The sequence below is a fragment of the Anomaloglossus baeobatrachus genome, chromosome 1, assembly GCF_048569485.1.
Source record: "Anomaloglossus baeobatrachus isolate aAnoBae1 chromosome 1, aAnoBae1.hap1, whole genome shotgun sequence".
NCBI classification, from domain to species: domain Eukaryota; kingdom Metazoa; phylum Chordata; class Amphibia; order Anura; family Aromobatidae; genus Anomaloglossus; species Anomaloglossus baeobatrachus.
The window spans coordinates 522,389,453-522,408,044 of record NC_134353.1 but is presented as its reverse complement, the minus strand read 5'-3'; the positions used below and the strand labels follow the sequence as shown (position 1 = coordinate 522,408,044).

Here is an 18,592-nt window from a genome sequence, read left to right as displayed (position 1 = left end):
CTGAATACTGGGTTGCCACACTGTTAGATCCCCGGTACAAGACAAAATTTGGCGAACTAATTCCTGCCATAGAAATAGACGCACGTATACAGGAGTATCTGCAGAATGTGGTACGCAATCTTAGATCTACTTTTCCACTAAACACCAGTGCTGCACAGAGTGAATCTCAACACTTTGTCATGGATAGGAGGAAATGGTCTTTTACTTGTCCACATCGGAGGGACCGAGGGATGGCTGCTGTGCTGAGATGGCGTTGAGTACGGTGTCCCTGCACAGTTGCACTTTTGGTCATATCCCAAAATGAGTTGAAAAAGGACAGATGCTGTTGGAAAGGGGAACAGGTGTGTTGGAAAGGGGAAAAAAATTTTGGTCCGTGGATTTGGTGGTTAAACAACTGTAACATTTGCTGAAGAAACAACATCTGTTACAGTGGGACTGGCAGATTTGGATAAAGTGGTATATAATCTGTGACCGCTATATAACAAAAATTAATAAGAAAAGAAAGAGAAAGGTATATATCACCTTCAGCAGTCAGTGTCCACCGTGCTCCCAGTTGGAAAAGGAGAGGTTGGCAACTTGAAGGTTTGGTGGAGGATACAGAGCTGTGTGGCTATGAAACTAATAGTAGCCTGAACCGAGTTAGACGCCATTCGGATCTGGAGACTGTGAGCCCTGTTAGCGTCACAGGGTCCACATGCCCACCCAGCCCAGGAACTCCCTGTTAACAACACAGGGGCCATTGAGTACGCTGACCGTGTGCGTAGGGGCCACACCTGTGGACAGCAGGCGCATCAGCAGCAGCAGGCCTGTTAATGCCACTGGGCTGCACAAGCAGGACTGTTAGGACAGGAGCTGGTCTTAACCGTTCTGCGTTACCAACTGTGGTGGTGGCCTGCATCCACCACCCTATCCCTGCCTACCTCTGGCCTAAAGCCGCAATGGGTTCAACACATGGAGGTGTGCTCTTTCGGAGCATAATAGAAGACTGCGCACCTCCTTGTTGGCTCCAGCCCCTTTTATAACCTGGGTCCGCCCCAAACCAGGGTGAACCACAATGCACCTCCTGGAGACAAAAGCAGAGTGACACGTCATGAGTGGCATAACTAGCGTCCTATTTGGAAACGCAACTTCAATGATGACCTCATGGCTGCCATGACCAAAACACCTCACCAGTCATCGTCTGACCATCAATAATGCGGTGACAAGTCATAGGTGTGGGCCTCTGCAAGCCATTTGGGAGGACACCTGATGCCCTGTGGTCTATATGGGACCCCCACATCAGGGCCAGGGCCAAAGAGTTCATTACCGGACCTAGTCTCTGATGCAGGAAGTGCCTGAGCATGCTCAGTAGCATGAAATACAGTCTCTGAAAAAAGACTATCAGCTTTAGCATGGTGTCTAGGCACAAAACAGGACTTAGACCCGGCACAGAATGCAAGCACCTGTGCAAAGAGGCTTTTCACACTTAGTGTGGGAGCATGCGCTGTATCCCGAAATGAAGACTTAGCGTCAGGAATGGCACAGTCAGGCTGAGCATACTCACTAGGCGAAACACTGTAATTATGCTGCAGCTGGGGTACATCGGCACACGCATGCGCACTAGCTGCCTCTCCACACTTAGACGTGGAGGGGAAATTTGTCTTGGAGATGCTGTCTATGAACAGAAGGAAAAGCTAAAGGAAGCCTGACTTTCTATCCCTCCGAATTATGAAATGCAGCAATGAATTCCATGAGTTTGCTATAACATTAGCGTAGCTAAATGTGCATGAGGGTGTGATGTAGAGGTGCTAGAAATAGCTTGTCACCAGTGGGGCACTAATGGAATACAACAGCCAGTTCTATGATGCCACAAAATGGCAGTATTTTGTGCTATCATTATAGCTTATTAAAAACAGAGCACGAGGTTGTCATGCAGAGGTGCTGCACATAGATTTGCAGTAGTGTGAATAGACAAAAGTACAATAGCCACGTTTAGGATACAACTAGGTACAGTGAGTGTTTGCTAGTATAATGGCTGAGTTTAAAAAAGTTTGAGTGTGCAATGCAGGCAGATGTCCTGCAAATATCGTTCCAATACTGTGAATTGACAAAAGTACAATAGCCACGTTTAGGATACAACTAGGTACAGTGAGTGTTTGCTAGTATAATGGCTGAGTTTAAAAAAGTTTGAGTGTGCAATGCAGGCAGACGTGCTGCAAATAACGTTCCAATACTGTGAATAGACAAAAGTACAATAGCCACGTTTAGGATACAACTAGGTACACTGAGTGTTTGCTACTATAAATGGCTGAGTTTAAAAAAGTTTGAGTGTGCAATGCAGGCAGACGTGCTGCAAATAACGTTCCAATACTGTGAATTGACAAAAGTACAATAGCCACGTTTAGGATACAACTAGGTACAGTGAGTGTTTGCTAGTATAATGGCTGAGTTTAAAAAAGTTTGAGTGTGCAATGCAGGCAGACGTGCTGCAAATAACGTTCCAATACTGTGAATTGACAAAAGTACAATAGCCACGTTTAGGATACAACTAGGTACAGTGAGTGTTTGCTAGTATAATGGCTGAGTTTAAAAAAGTTTGAGTGTGCAATGCAGGCAGACGTGCTGCAAATAACGTTCCAATACTGTGAATTGACAAAAGTACAATAGCCACGTTTAGGATACAACTAGGTACAGTGAGTGTTTGCTAGTATAATGGCTGAGTTTAAAAAAGTTTGAGTGTGCAATGCAGGCAGACGTGCTGCAAATAACGTTCCAATACTGTGAATTGACAAAAGTACAATAGCCACGTTTAGGATACAACTAGGTACACTGAGTGTTTGCTACTATAAATGGCTGAGTTTAAAAAAGTTTGAGTGTGCAATGCAGGCAGACGTGCTGCAAATAACGTTCCAATACTGTGAATTGACAAAAGTACAATAGCCACGTTTAGGATACAACTAGGTACACTGAGTGTTTGCTAGTATAATGGCTGAGTTTAAAAAAGTTAGAGTGTGCAATGCAGGCAGACGTGCTGCAAATATCGTTCCAATACTGTGAATAGACAAAAGTACAATAGCCACGTTTAGGATACAACTAGGTACACTGAGTGTTTGCTACTATAAATGGCTGAGTTTAAAAAAGTTAGAGTGTGCAATGCAGGCAGACGTGCTGCAAATATCGTTCCAATACTGTGAATAGACAAAAGTACAATAGCCACGTTTAGGATACAACTAGGTACACTGAGTGTTTGCTAGTATAATGGCTTAGTAACAATGAGTTGTAGTGTGCAATGCAGGCAGACGTGCTCTGCAAATGTCTTTGCACTAGTGGGACTATAGCAAAGTCCAATAGCCACGTTTAGGATGCCACTAGGTACACTGAGTGTTTGCTAGTAAAATTGCTTAGTTTAAAAAAGTTGGAGTGTGCAATGCAGGCAGATGTGCTCTGCTAATATCTTTGCACTAGTGGGACTATAGCAAAGTCCAATAGCCACGTATAGGATGCCACTAGGTACACTGAGTGTTTGCTAGTATAATGGCTTAGTTAAAATGAGTTTGAGTGTGCAATGCAGGCAGACGCGCTATGCAAATGTCTTTGCACTAGTGGGACTATAGCAAAGTCCAATAGCCACGTATAGGATGCCACTAGGTACACTGAGTGTTTGCTAGTATAATGGCTTGGTTTTAATGAGTTGGAGTGTGCAATGCAGGCAGACGCGCTCTGCAAATGTCTTTGCACTAGTGGGACTATAGCAAAGTCCAATAGCCACGTATAGGATGCCACTAGGTACACTGAGTGTTTGCTAGTATAATGGCTTGGTTAGAATGAGTTGTAGTGTGCAATGCAGGCAGATGTGCTCTGCTAATGTCTTTGCACTAGTGGGACTATAGCAAAGTCCAATAGCCACGTATAGGATGCCACTAGGTACACTGAGTGTTTGCTAGTATAATGGCTGAGTTTAAAAAAGTTAGAGTGTGCAATGCAGGCAGACGTGCTGCAAATATCGTTCCAATACTGTGAATAGACAAAAGTACAATAGCCACGTTTAGGATACAACTAGGTACACTGAGTGTTTGCTACTATAAATGGCTGAGTTTAAAAAAGTTTGAGTGTGCAATGCAGGCAGACGTGCTGCAAATAACGTTCCAATACTGTGAATTGACAAAAGTACAATAGCCACGTTTAGGATACAACTAGGTACACTGAGTGTTTGCTACTATAAATGGCTGAGTTTAAAAAAGTTAGAGTGTGCAATGCAGGCAGACGTGCTGCAAATATCGTTCCAATACTGTGAATAGACAAAAGTACAATAGCCACGTTTAGGATACAACTAGGTACACTGAGTGTTTGCTAGTATAATGGCTTAGTAACAATGAGTTGTAGTGTGCAATGCAGGCAGACGTGCTCTGCAAATGTCTTTGCACTAGTGGGACTATAGCAAAGTCCAATAGCCACGTTTAGGATGCCACTAGGTACACTGAGTGTTTGCTAGTAAAATTGCTTAGTTTAAAAAAGTTGGAGTGTGCAATGCAGGCAGATGTGCTCTGCTAATATCTTTGCACTAGTGGGACTATAGCAAAGTCCAATAGCCACGTATAGGATGCCACTAGGTACACTGAGTGTTTGCTAGTATAATGGCTTAGTTAAAATGAGTTTGAGTGTGCAATGCAGGCAGACGCGCTATGCAAATGTCTTTGCACTAGTGGGACTATAGCAAAGTCCAATAGCCACGTATAGGATGCCACTAGGTACACTGAGTGTTTGCTAGTATAATGGCTTGGTTAGAATGAGTTGTAGTGTGCAATGCAGGCAGATGTGCTCTGCTAATGTCTTTGCACTAGTGGGACTATAGCAAAGTCCAATAGCCACGTATAGGATGCCACTAGGTACACTGAGTGTTTGCTAGTATAATGGCTTAGTTAAAATGAGTTTGAGTGTGCAATGCCGGCAGACGCGCTATGCAAATGTCTTTGCACTAGTGGGACTATAGCAAAGTGCAATAGCCACGTATAGGATGCCACTAGGTACACTGAGTGTTTGCTAGTATAATGGCTTGGTTTTAATGAGTTGGAGTGTGCAATGCAGGCAGACGCGCTCTGCAAATGTCTTTGCACTAGTGGGACTATAGCAAAGTCCAATAGCCACGTATAGGATGCCACTAGGTACACTGAGTGTTTGCTAGTATAATGGCTTGGTTAGAATGAGTTGTAGTGTGCAATGCAGGCAGACGCGCTCTGCAAATGTCTTTGCACTAGTGGGACTATAGCAAAGTCCAATAGCCACGTATAGGATGCCACTAGGTACACTGAGTGTTTGCTAGTATAATGGCTTGGTTAGAATGAGTTGTAGTGTGCAATGCAGGCAGACGCGCTCTGCAAATGTCTTTGCACTAGTGGGACTATAGCAAAGTCCAATAGCCACGTATAGGATGCCACTAGGTACACTGAGTGTTTGCTAGTATAATGGCTTAGTTATCAGTTGGAGTGTGCAGAGGACAAGAGGGTACAGTGGCAGGATTGTGGTGCTCTGGGTAGAGGAATGGAAGCCTGCCTTTCTATTCCCTCCTAATGGTGAAATGCAGGTAGGAAATCCCTGACCTGGGCTACACAGACGCTGTTGCTGTTTGCAGGACCTGTCACCTATGGCTCTCTGACCCTGCCGGTTGGAGCCCTTAAAAGGACTGCTATAAAGTGCTCTCCCTAAGCTGTCTAATGCTGTGTATGCAGCGCATACAGCTGTATCGGCTATAGGACTCAGGAAGACGGAGCTGCGACAGTGATGTCTGACACCAAAGACGCAGAAGGCAGATAATGGCGTCCGTGAAGAAAATGTCCGGTTTTATAATGCAGGGACATGTGACATGCAGATCCTATCACACATGCCGTTGCTTCTCTGGCTCAAAGTCCACTTAGCTGTGTGTGTGTCTGGGATTGGCTGACATGCTGGCCCGCCCCACAAGACGCGCGCGCTTAGGGAAGGAAGACAAGAAAAAAAAAAAAAAAAAATGGCGATCGCCATTATAGAAACAGCAGTGATCTGAAGGCGCTGTTCACGCACACTATACACTGAAATGTGATAATAGTTTGATTCACAGAGTGACTTACACTATTACAGCAGAAACCAAGCTATGATTTAGCTGTTTTTTGGCTGCTAGAACCGTTCTCGAACGTTTCTAGAACTACCGAGCTTTTGCAAAAAGCTCGAGTTCTAGTTCGATCTAGAACATGCCCCAAAATCACTCGAGCCGCGAACTGGAGAACCACGAACCACGAACCGCGCTCAACTCTACTCCAGACCTTCCAGAATTGGCATGAGGTTTTAAGGACTGATCTCCGCACTTATGCCCTTCTCATGCTAGGCAGAACCTTAACTGAACTGCCTCTCAGCTGTCTCTTGTAACCAGGAAGTCTCTCACTCTGCTCAACACCAGTTCCACCCCCTAGTGAATGTTACCTAACATTCACTATTTATATCACTAACAAAGTTCATCTACATAACATTCCTATACTTTACATTACTTCCAATAAATAACATCCTAAACCATTACCTCACACTACATTCTACTTAACATTCGCGATTCTGCTATGTAACTAACAAACTTCGCTACACATTGTTAACACATTTACTTTACATAACCATACACTCTCTGCCACCCTCCTACTCCTGTATCAAGTACATGCACCCTGTCTGTGTAATTGGGTTAAAACAAAGGGTTTAATATTAAAATAAATAGTAATTGTCCCTAGAGTTACAATTACATTTATGTCCTTTGAATCGCTGTATATGAACAATTTAGAGGTTATACTCCAACACTGTGGAGCTATATCACTGCATAGAGTTACTGTAAAGTTTCTAATCTTCTTAGAGCTCTCGATAAATAATTCATACAGCGTAGCCTCGCATACTATGAAAATATTAAATCAGTATTTCTGAGATGATGAATTTAACATAAACCTTGCAAGGATCTTATTTAAAAAATGTCTAAGTATATTGTTTCTTCTCTTACGACAGACGTAAGCATGCATGACTGCACCTACTTTGATACAAGTAAAATATATCTTTGTACCGTGTTAGCCAGTAGAGATAAAAAAATTGTTTAAAAGAACAGAGAGTCCTCAGTGGTTGATACCTTTTAATGGCTAACTGAAAAGATGGTAATAATTGCAAGCTTTCGAGACTACTCAGGTCTCTTCATCAGGCATGGTATAACACAAAATCTGAAGAGTCACGTATTTATACACAACAGGACTTAGAATAGTGCAGTAAAAAAAAAAAAAAAAAAAAAAAAGAACAAGTTATATGAAACAGAACTATCTCTATGGCAGGGGGACAAGCTGTTCTAGCCATAAATACTGCTGCAGTTCAGTGTGAAAGTTTTATTGTCCTTTGATAAGGGTCTGGTCCAGGGCTGTGACCAGACCCTTATCAAAGGACAATAAAACTTTCACACTGAACTGCAGCAGTATTTATGGCTAGAACAGCTTGTCCCCCTGCCATAGAGATAGTTCTGTTTCATATAACTTGTTCTTTTTTTTTTTTTTTTTTTTTTTTTTTACTGCACTATTCTAAGTCCTGTTGTGTATAAATACGTGACTCTTCAGATTTTGTGTTATACCATGCCTGATGAAGAGACCTGAGTAGTCTCGAAAGCTTGCAATTATTACCATCTTTTCAGTTAGCCATTAAAAGGTATCAACCACTGAGGACTCTCTGTTCTTTTAAACAATTTTTTTGACTGCACCTAGCAATTTAGACTTTCCTGCAGGTATCTGGTTTATACAGAAATAGTGCAGCTACGGGACAGGCAGAGATGTTAGAGATGAGAAATAGTTGTTCGTAGCCGGCTCTCTTCCACTGGGGAATACCAAATAGAAAATAGCGGGGATAATACAATACTCCATCCTGCAGTATTGCTTTCTTATGTTAATTTCATTGTCGTACATTTAATACATATTTTTTCATGGTTATTTCCTTTTAATGTTTTTTAATATAACATTGTTGTTATTAGGTTCCTTTTTTTAATATATGTTTCCAACGGCCATTTGTTTTACTTGACAGGTTTTTCATGAGTGCTTTTTAAATCCTTGCCAGAATAGTGGAACCTGCAAACAGGTCGGAAGTGGATATACTTGTACATGTCTCAAGGGCTACACAGGTAATTAACCATACTGGTTTCAATTTAATACGAGAGAAGCATTCTTTAAAAGTCGAATATTTCTTGGTTTTATACACTTGGGGAATTGAGATACAGTGTTTATATATGGGAAGTTTTATGTGAAAACCTTGAGATTGTATTTCTCAGCTGAGACCAGTTTTGTATTTATAGTAGCTCGCTTCAAATATGCACTAAAGTTCCTTTAGTCAGAATGTCATAAGGAAATGTCAAGAACAAAGCCCAGAATAATGTAATAAATTAACTCTGTCCTAACATTTATGCTACCCTACCCATGTGCAAGATGATGCTACCTTTGCATTGATTACGGTAAACTTTGTTTCTCTTTACGGCATACAGAAGACATGCTTGTTCCAGTAATGCCTAAGCAAATAGGGTGAAATTTGTCATTCAAGCTTAGCCAGGCAGGAATAGGCCATAGAGCAGTCACCAAGGGACATCTCTGCCTGAGCTCGAATCTATGATGTCTCCAAAATACTACAGATGTCTACAGTGCATTTGTTGCCAAATCATGCTGCCTTCTTTTCGGGTACCGTGATTGGCACACAGGGTCCATAAATTAGGTATAATTTTGCCCACATTCTGCTGATTTTGTCATCAATGCTCATACAAAGGTTATTCCCATCTTCTTTATTCCCATATTGTGAGATGGTGCTTATAAAACCAATCACCTTTGCAATTTAGTGTTTACTAAAAATTCTAGCCATTCTTCAGATATTACCACTTTTATTTCCTTTTGTATGAAGCTCATTCCCATGAGCCACCTAAGCAGCCGTGGCTGACTATACAGTGTTTGCAAGTTTATTTCTATTGAGCTTGTAAATGCTGCTTTGAAGCTCGCTAGAATTGCTGGAGTGCACTGTTATCACCTAATCTAGACCAGCTTCAGTAAAGTGCTTACAAGCTAGAGAACAGCAGTGGTCGGCCTCCTAGACAACAAACAAACAAAGAAAGGTTTGCATATCTCAAGAATAGCTGCACATTTTAATGAACAGTAACTTGCAAAAGAGTTTATTTTTACAAGCACTATGACAGTAGCCATCTATGAAAATTGGAATAACCAATTAATTAGTGCCAGTCACTATGCACAAGTCAACCAGTGCTTGTTTATTGTCATTTCACAAATGAATACTGACAGGAATAGTTTGTTCATTAAAAAGGTTGTCAACTACTTTTACATTGATGGCCTATCCCTAGGCATACTTTGCATGTTGTGACATCGCTACTGCGATATCGTCAGGGTCAAATCGAAAGTGACGCACATCCGGCGCCAGTAACGATGTCACAACGGGTAAAGCCTAGATGCGCTGATAAACGATCGCAAAAGCGTCGTAATTCGGCGATCTGTGTAGCGTCGGTCATTTCCATAATGTCGGTACGATGTTGTTCCTTGTTCCTGCAGCAGCACACATCAATGCAGTTTTCGGTGCCAGTGAAGACAGCAGATAGCTGGAAATGCTCAGTTTCGGAGATGCTCCGTTCTTTTGACAGCGTCCACTGCAGAGTTCTGCACCTCCACCTTCCATTTAAATCAATAGGAGGCGGATGTGCGGTCAGTTGATGGGGCTGCTTGGTGCTACCGCTAACATCAATGGCAGCTGATTGTCACGGGTGCAGGTGTTGGATCAGGTCAATCAGACATTGATGACCTATCCTAAGGATAGGCCATTAACCCTAGAACGCATACCTGGGGCCTCGCAGGCCTGCTAGGTCATTTGTTTTATATGGTAGATTGAATTGCTTGCACGTTCTAGGGTTAATGTAAAAGTAAGAAAAAACATTTGATAGTAAGTAAACTCACCACGTTGCATAGTATTTGGTGGTAGTTTTTTTTTGCCATGCATCCCGCTTCCATTGCTGTACAGCAGTTTAGCATACAGAAAACATGAAGAATGAAGAGTGGGTAAAGTCACTAGTATAAAATCCAATTCTTTATTTAGAGTCCATTAAAACATCTTCTGTTAGCGAGAACACATCATCTCTTTTTAGAGATAAAGGATCTACGCTAGCAGAACATGTTTTAATGGATTCTAAATAAAGAATTGGATTTTATACTAGTGACTTTACCCAATCTTCATTCTTCCCATTTTCTGTGATCTAAAAGTAGTGGACAACCTCTTTAATACAATTGTTTCATTCCTATACAACATCATGTTATTTTTGGCACATTATTTCATTTTAATGGTGTGAAGTGCTTCCAATAACAGTAATGTAAAAGCCAACATAAAAGAAGTTTTAAGCCAATAATCTAGTGTTTTGCTGACATATCTACACAACCAATACTCAAGAAAGCGCATTCTTGCAAATGCTCAATTGACAATTCATATACCATCTAAGGTTTCCTTCACATGTCCGTGAAAATCACGCACGTTTTTCACGGACGTTTCAAAGGTGCTTAAGGCCCTCAGTGTGCTGTGTTTATGGCACACGTGTGTTCTCCGTGATAACACACGGAGAACGGGAACTTTCTGCTCACCTGTCCCTGGCGTTGCTGTCCGTGGTTCTGATCTTCGGTCTCCAGTCCTGCCGACTCCCCGCTGCTGCTGCTTCCGGCCCGCAGTGAAGTGAATATGCAATGAGCATAATGAGCAGGGGTCGGAAGCAAGTGACAGCAGCAGCAGAGACTGCAGTGCTGGAGAAGGTGAGTATAGAAATTCATTTTATTTCACAGACACGTGTGTTTTCTACGTTGCGTGTCACATGGATCACATCCGTGCGGTCCGTGGTGACACCCGTGATGCTGGAAAAAAAATGGACATGTCTACGTGTGGAGCACACGGGCACACATATGCTCCACATGGACACACGGTCCATGGTAAAACGCGGACGTGAGCACAGACCCATTGATTTTAATGGGTCTACGTGTGCCCGTGTCTCAGGCACATGAGGAAAGGGACCAAGCATGTGCCGGAGACACGGACGTGTGAAAGAGGCCTTAGTGCACCATTAGTCTTGTAGAAATCCTACAAAGAATACAGAAGTGACTTTCTGTTGATCTCTTTCATTCATGAAGGAATGGTTCCTAACACAAGTAGGCAAATACACAATGCATTTAGCTGGGAGCACATTATGCTTCACTATATTAATAAATACCCTTAAGATTAGCTAAAAATAAAGAGTGCCCATCTTCTTCTAATATGAATGGAAAGTGCTGGTGTAAAAGAAAGTGGGTGGAGGTGGCATGAAATAGTGCCAGGTATGGGTCTCATTACAATTGTTGCTGCGTGGGCTTTTCCTCTCTCCATAAAACCATAGAACTAACAAATTAATGACATGTTACCTAGCCAAGATGTAGGCTGTGAGTAGCATTTGACCCTGCAGATTTATGATCTCTACCATGGCGCCACAATTGCAAAGAATCGAGCCCAGAGTAAGGCCGTCTCGAGAATGATTCCATGTTTAGAACTCTTTTAAGAAGTTGTCGTGATGGTTGTCATTAAAATGAGCATTGCTCTTTTAAATACATTGTTATGTGAGGAACAGATGGTAGAAAGAGATTTTAGTGATGTCACCATAAGTAATCTGCCTCCAGAGATGATAGTTGGCAGATTTATCACATCCTTATAATAAAATAATACTTTCTTTTCACTCCACTTCCCCTACCATCATTTACATTTATTGTCATTAAAATAAATGATAATTAACAATTGCTGAACGTAAAATGGGCCAAGGATAAATAATTTGTGTAGCATTTATTGTTATCTTTCAAATGGGTATTGTCCTCTAGCTGCCAAGTGAAGTTTCTGTTTTAGCCAGAATGAAGCATTTGTTCCGAACATTTATTTGGAAATGTGTAAGCCTGCACCCTCATATAGCCGCATAATATGTATCCACTTCTATAATTTACTGATCTGCTTTCAGGTACCAAGTGTGAAATTAACATTGATGACTGCAAATCCATGCCATGCAGAAATAATGGAATTTGTAATGATGGGGTTGGAAAATTTGAATGCCATTGTCCCGCTGGCTTCAGAGGTAAAAAAGCAAAACAATGTCGATTAAAAAACAATGTGCCATTAGGTTATTGGTGTAATATGATGCAGAACCAAGCAATTAGTGCATTTTTGACCTTCTGGATAATGGAAGCAGTTTAGCATTCCCCAAATTTGTACTATATAAATCGATAAGAGAAAACAACTAATCGTTCTCCGTGGCAAACTGTCATGTGTAAACAGAACCTGTGCTGCCAAGAACATACCAGCCTACGTGCACTGAAAAATCTATCATAGACTGTTCATTGTGCATCTGAAGCTGGTCTACCTGTGTAATCCGGCTGTTCAGCAACTTAAATATTTACTGATTGGTGGTAGTTTAACACAAACCGTCCGTGAGGACTGGGCTACAGCATCAATGATAAAATGATAATACATAACTTTTACTGTGCAATTAAAAACATGGGGAGAAAAAAGCAAAAGGATCCATAAGTTTATGCATTTTAGGATAACAAACCTTATTCCCACCTATGACTAAGGTTTGTTAACCTGAAACCCGTAAGTCTGGGTTCTCACATCCGGCTTTAAGCCGGTTTGCCGGATTCAGCGCACGCCAGAACAGTGTATACAGTACAATGGCAGAGCGACAAGCGGCGGTCACATGCTGTCATGTGACCGGAGCATGTGGCCTGGAAGTTGCGGCGCTGCCATTTGTACTGTATACATTGTACTGGCGTGCGCTGAATCCGGCAAACCGGCGAAAAGTCGGATGTGTGAAACTAGCCTTAGCTTAATCTTTCTTATCCTTTTGCATTTTCTCACCATGTTTTTAGTTGCACAGTGAAAAGTTATGTGTTAACATTTTTTCATTGTACTGGAGTCCATTCCTTATGGACTTTCCCTTCCATTTCTGAGAGTTTCTATACTTCCTGCACCACACTCTGACCAAACAAGGTCTACAAGAGTTCCTTTGTGAATTCAAGTCATTTCCACACTAAATTAGCCTTACTGGAAGGTAAGCTGATTACACAGATATTCTTCTTTCTTTAGTTTGCTGTGCCTTATCAGAATAAAATAGTGCTCAAGAATGTGCACCACTTTATTTTTTGGCTATCTCTGCTTTCCGAGCAGACAATAAATCAAATGGTGGAGCGCATGCTCGACCTGCCCTCCATTCAGATGAGGTTTCATACTTAATAACTTTACAGCCTAATAAATAATAAACCTTTACAGGAATTTTTGTAAAATCCACTTGCTTATGCTGGTGTTCTTCTGGCCACTAGGACTCCACTCAAGAGCTCAGTCTTGAATGGAGTGGAGATACACATGCTCAGCCTTCACTCCATTCATTGCCAATGGGACTGCCAGAAATAGCATATGGTAAGTATGGTGTTTGGCCTTCTCCAGCAGTCGATAGACAATGAACACAATGGAGACCAACCACGTGCACCTCTGTGTCTTTCAAGATGAATCTTTGCTCTGGAGCCTCATTCTTGATATTCCTGGAAGTCCCATTGATCAGACTCCCAATGATCATCAGGTTATTCTTTATTTTATGTATAACAGATATTTTGGGATTTTTGAAAAACCCCTTTAAATACTAACTTGTTTGAAGCAATATATGAATGAACAAACTATAATCTAAACTTCAGTGTATAAATGAATCCTAACCCTAATAAATAATAGACTAAAAGGATGCAAATAGTCTAAATGCAGCCTAAAGGCCCAACATTAGATGAAAGTCAGCTGAATCCATTATTTTTCAGCAAGATCATCCAACAATCTAATGTATTGGGGTGGGAATTGGACAGCCTGAATTTAAACTCAGGATCATCTTCTTCTCCCTGGGGATAAGCCACTGCCCCACATGTTTCACAAAGGCTTGCAGGCTTATGCAGTATGTATAATATATATACTGTATATATATATTGTGTCCACCCATGTCCTGTCCACCGCCATTAACTTGAGAACGGCGGCAGCTATAGGCATAGAAGTGGTGTCTAGGTATAGTAAAGTAGTCATGCGCTATGCAATGAAATCACCTATAGCGCCACCTGGTGGAAAACAACGGAGTTAGCATTTTTATCTCGAAAACGGAACGAGATAGAGAAAAAAAGTGAATTACAAAGTTGCAGGGCATCATCAATTCAATATGAATCAACAGGAAATCACAGTGTATTTTATTGTATAAATAAGGATTTGATACAATAGAAAAATAAACCTTAAGATTTGGTACAAAACCTTTGTTTCCTGATTTTTGACCAAGTTTGCACACACTGCAGCAGGGATTTTGGCCCACTCCTATACATCTTCTCCAGATCGTTCAGGTTTCAGGGCTGTCACTGGGCAATACTGAGTTTCAGCTCCCTCCAAAGATATTTTATAATGGGTTCAGGTCTTGAGACTGGCTAGGCCACTCCCGGACCTTGACATGCTTCTTATGGAGCTACTCCTTAGTTGCCCTTGCTCTGTTTTTCAGGTCATTGTCATACTGAAAGACTCAGCCACAACCCAATTTTAATACTCTTACTGAGGGAAGGAGGTTGTTGACCAAAATCCCACGATACATGACCTCATCCATCTTCCCTTCAATACGATGCAGCTCTAATGTTCCCTTTGCAGAAAAGCACCCCCAATGTATGATGTTTCCATTCCTATGCTTCATGGTTGGTACAGTGTTATTGGGGATGTACTCATACTTCTTTCTCCAAACAAAGCAAGTGGCATTGATACCAAAAAGTTCTATTTTAGTCTTATTTGACCACATGATCTTCTGCCATGTCTCCTCTAGATCATCCATATGGTCATTGTCAAACTTCAAATGGGCCTCTACATGTGCTGGCATGAGCAGGGGTACCTTGCGTAACCTGCAGAATTTTAATCCATGATGGCGTAATGTGTTACAAACTGTAATCTTTTAGACTGTAGACACAGCTCTACTCAAATAATTGACGAGGTCCTCCTGTGTAGTTCTTGGCTGATTCCTAACTTTTCTTAGAATCATCCTTACCCACAAGGCGAAATCTTCAATTGAGCCCCACACTGAGTGAGATTGTAGGTCATTTTGTGTTTCTTCCATTTTTTTAATAATTGCACCAGCAGTTGTTGCCTTCTCACCAAGCTGTTTGCCTACTGTCTTGTAGCCCATCCCAGCTGTGTGCAGCTGTACAATTTTGTCCCTGGTATCCTTAAACAGCTCTTTGGTCTAGGACATGGTAAAGATGTTGGAGTGTGATTGATTGTGTGTCTGGACAGGTGTCTTGTACTGTATATATATAATGCTTTCAAACAGGTGCAATTAATACAGCTAATGAGTGCAGAGGTAGGAGGGCTTCTTAAAGAAAAAATAACAGCTCTGTGAGAGCTAGAATTCTAGTTGGTTGGTAGGTGATCAAATACTTATTTCTTGCAATAAAATGCAAATGAGGAAAAATAAGTATTTGATACACTGCTGATTTTGCAAGTTTTCCCACCTACAAAGAATGGAGAGGTCTGGAATTTTTATCGTAGGTATACTTGAACTGTGGCAGACAGAATCCCCCCAAAAAATACAGAAAATCACATTGTATGATTTTTAAATGTTATATAAAACATATAAACTAGACCCAGCTAAGCATTAAAGTATGGTGGGGGAAATCCAGAAGGTTAGCTGTTCGGTCCACAGCCAACATCTAAACGCCTAAGGAGCACAGGCACTCTTAAATTAAAAGGCACAATATAACATGACATTTTTTAGCCTGATAAATAAAATACTAAAATGAAACAAGGACAGGTTTCAAATAACAGTTTGTTCAAAAGATTTTCTTATCCCTGTTGTCTATTCTATTTTTAATTAGTGTGAGTTTCACAGGTTTCAGTTCATTAATAAATTAGACTATTTTAATTGAGGTTTCAGATTCCAGTTTAGGTGCACTTGTAAGACAAAGTGCCAAACTTTAGAAATGTTTTTATGTTGAGAAAAATGTACTGTGCAATTCCAAATGTCATTCATGTTTAGTCTGCCGTAACAAATAGCAGAGTGAAAAGATGTAATGTTATGTCTCAGGTGACAATTCATTAATAAAATGTTCTCATCTTTGTTGTCTGTTTTATTTTTAATTAGTGTGGGTTTCACAGGTCTATGGAGAGGGATAGGAGGGGTTGCCCTTGGCAAAATAATAGGGGGGAAGGGTCTCACATAATTTGTTTTATGCATTTGTAGCTCACAAAAAGGCTACATTCAGAATATCCAAAGCAATCAAAGTACAAATCCTATTCTATTATCAGGTCTGTAACATGTACATTCCTTCACATGCCAACCACTATAAAAAGTTTCATAGTTATTAACCTATAACCTAATATGTTGTTCCAGAGGCAAGCAAAAACTCCACTAGACAGATGCTAATTGCCCTATGTTACGGAAGTGGTGCATAGTATACCCTGCTTTTTGCTACTGTACTAGTATCATGCTAATTTCCAATTATACTAATGAATTAATATTTGTTTTAAATTATTTCTAAAAGGTTCATTATGTGAAGAAAATATTAATGAATGTGCCTCTAGTCCGTGTAAAAACGAGGGGACGTGCATAGACAGCATAAACATGTATCACTGCCGATGTGCAAATGGATTTCTTGGTAAGTTCCTAACTTATTTCCTTTTAAGAATACAATTGATTTGTTTTCCACAATTCAGAAACACATATTGATCACAAGAAGAAGAAATATTAAAGGTAACTCTTTAGAGCAGGGCTGGGCAAAGTGCAACCTGGGGCCTACATCCATCTCTCTAGCTGTTCCAGTCTGGCCCACGGACCGAGACAGCTGAAGGGTTCAATACAGTGGAACTTGGGCCCCACTGTGTCCTCCACCACCCAGCTTCCGCTGGTTCCCGCTGCCCTATGTCACTGCTATGCACAGGATGTGGATAGTAGTGAATACATTATTGGATTTGCGTCCGCTAGCCCCTTCTTCAACCAATCAGAATGTGAGATAGCTATGTGGAAGTCCAGTGCATCAGAGCGGTGGAGATAGGTGAGTATGTGGTATTTTTCTTTTTTTTTGTAGGAGACTATGTGGGGCGCATGCATATAGGAAGCTATGTGGGGCTCATAGAGTATACAGGAGGCTATGTGTGCCGGCTTCAGACGCACTCTGCACATGGTCAAAGTCCTCTGGTCATGCGCAGTGCGCGTCTGTAGCCGGCAAGCAAGCACCCGGATAAGAAGGCTGCGGGAACGGTAAGCACGCACGCACAGGATCTGAAGGGGTTGATGGTGACGTCGCTCATGTAAATCCATGGTATCACGCCCACAGTGGCGTGATACCACGGAAAGTATGCAAACGCCCACAGGGCGATGCATCGCCCAGGGGGCTAGAGCCTATCATATTTACATAAGGAACATGTAAGCAACAACAGGGTTTTTTTTACATTCATAATACTCAGTATTACAACACAAGGTTGGGCAGGAAGGGGTTATTAGGCCACACATCACCCTGCTTGTAGGTCAGAACGCATATGGGACCTGACAGGTTCCCTCTAAGTGGTTACGAGATGCTCAAAAGCCTGAGCAAGGTAAGTTGTTTTTACATAGAGAAGCAAATGTTCATTCTGTTCTGAGCACTTTGCCAGGCAGGTTGGCTCTGAAACCCAACATGTGCACATTCTTCTTAAGACCCAGAACACCGTTTTGAGCAAACGTGTTGCAGAAATAGGAGTACAGAAAAGGAAAACTATCAGATGGAAATGGTAAATTAATGATGAACAAATGATATACTACATTAATGCAGAAAAAAACAAGTAAAAAAATCAACTTGTGTCTCACAAGTTAAATGAAAGCTATGGACTGATAATAAAGGAATGCTTTGTGCTTGGCTAAAAAACCTACTATATTTTCCCATTGACTGTGACTGCTGAAGTGCATCTCATAGCGGTACATTGACTACAGTATATTGATCAGCATTGATTGACATAATGTCTAGCCGGATAATACTTGTCTGCCACGTGCTTACTACATTGTGAACGTTGGTAATGCAGCTCCTTGTTTAACCCCTACTTTGTATTCATTCCATTCCTTCTAGCCCTGTTATTAAGAATCTCTAAGGAGAAATGGTTTGTTTATGCCGCGACTTTCCTTCCTATACTTAATAGCATAACAACTTGTTATTAACTCCCACAATGACAATGTGATGTTCTACATATATTATATCTAGAACCCAAGACATCCAGCTGATGAGGACATTATCCGGGTCACCTTGGCTAATATCGGATTTCCTTTATTCCTGGGGATTTGCTTTTATACAGTGCCGTCTTTACATCGCCACTGCTGTCTATGCACAAGACATAGTCGACTTTTATAAACAATCATAAACGAGTTAATCTTTTTTATTTTTGCAGACTAAAAGAAAAGTAAAAAAAAAAGAATCCCATCCCGCAGATCTAGCTAGCCTCAGCTTTCTGTCTTAGGCACCTGCAGAGAACAGTAAATGGCAATTTTCTCAGCACCATGGCTCACTGCAGATGTCTATTG

General features: G+C 41.2%; 1 protein-coding gene across 1 annotated transcript in view; it reads left to right on the top strand.

Moving 5' to 3' along the window:
• Window positions 1-18,592, top strand: part of SVEP1 (sushi, von Willebrand factor type A, EGF and pentraxin domain containing 1) — a 570,842-nt gene that overhangs the window by 360,877 nt on the left and 191,373 nt on the right. Inside the window, exons 21-23 of the mRNA XM_075316174.1 lie at window positions 8,038-8,134; window positions 12,014-12,127; window positions 16,587-16,700. Of these exons, the coding sequence (XP_075172289.1) occupies window positions 8,038-8,134; window positions 12,014-12,127; window positions 16,587-16,700 (325 nt within the window). The remainder of the gene's footprint in view (window positions 1-8,037; window positions 8,135-12,013; window positions 12,128-16,586; window positions 16,701-18,592) is intronic.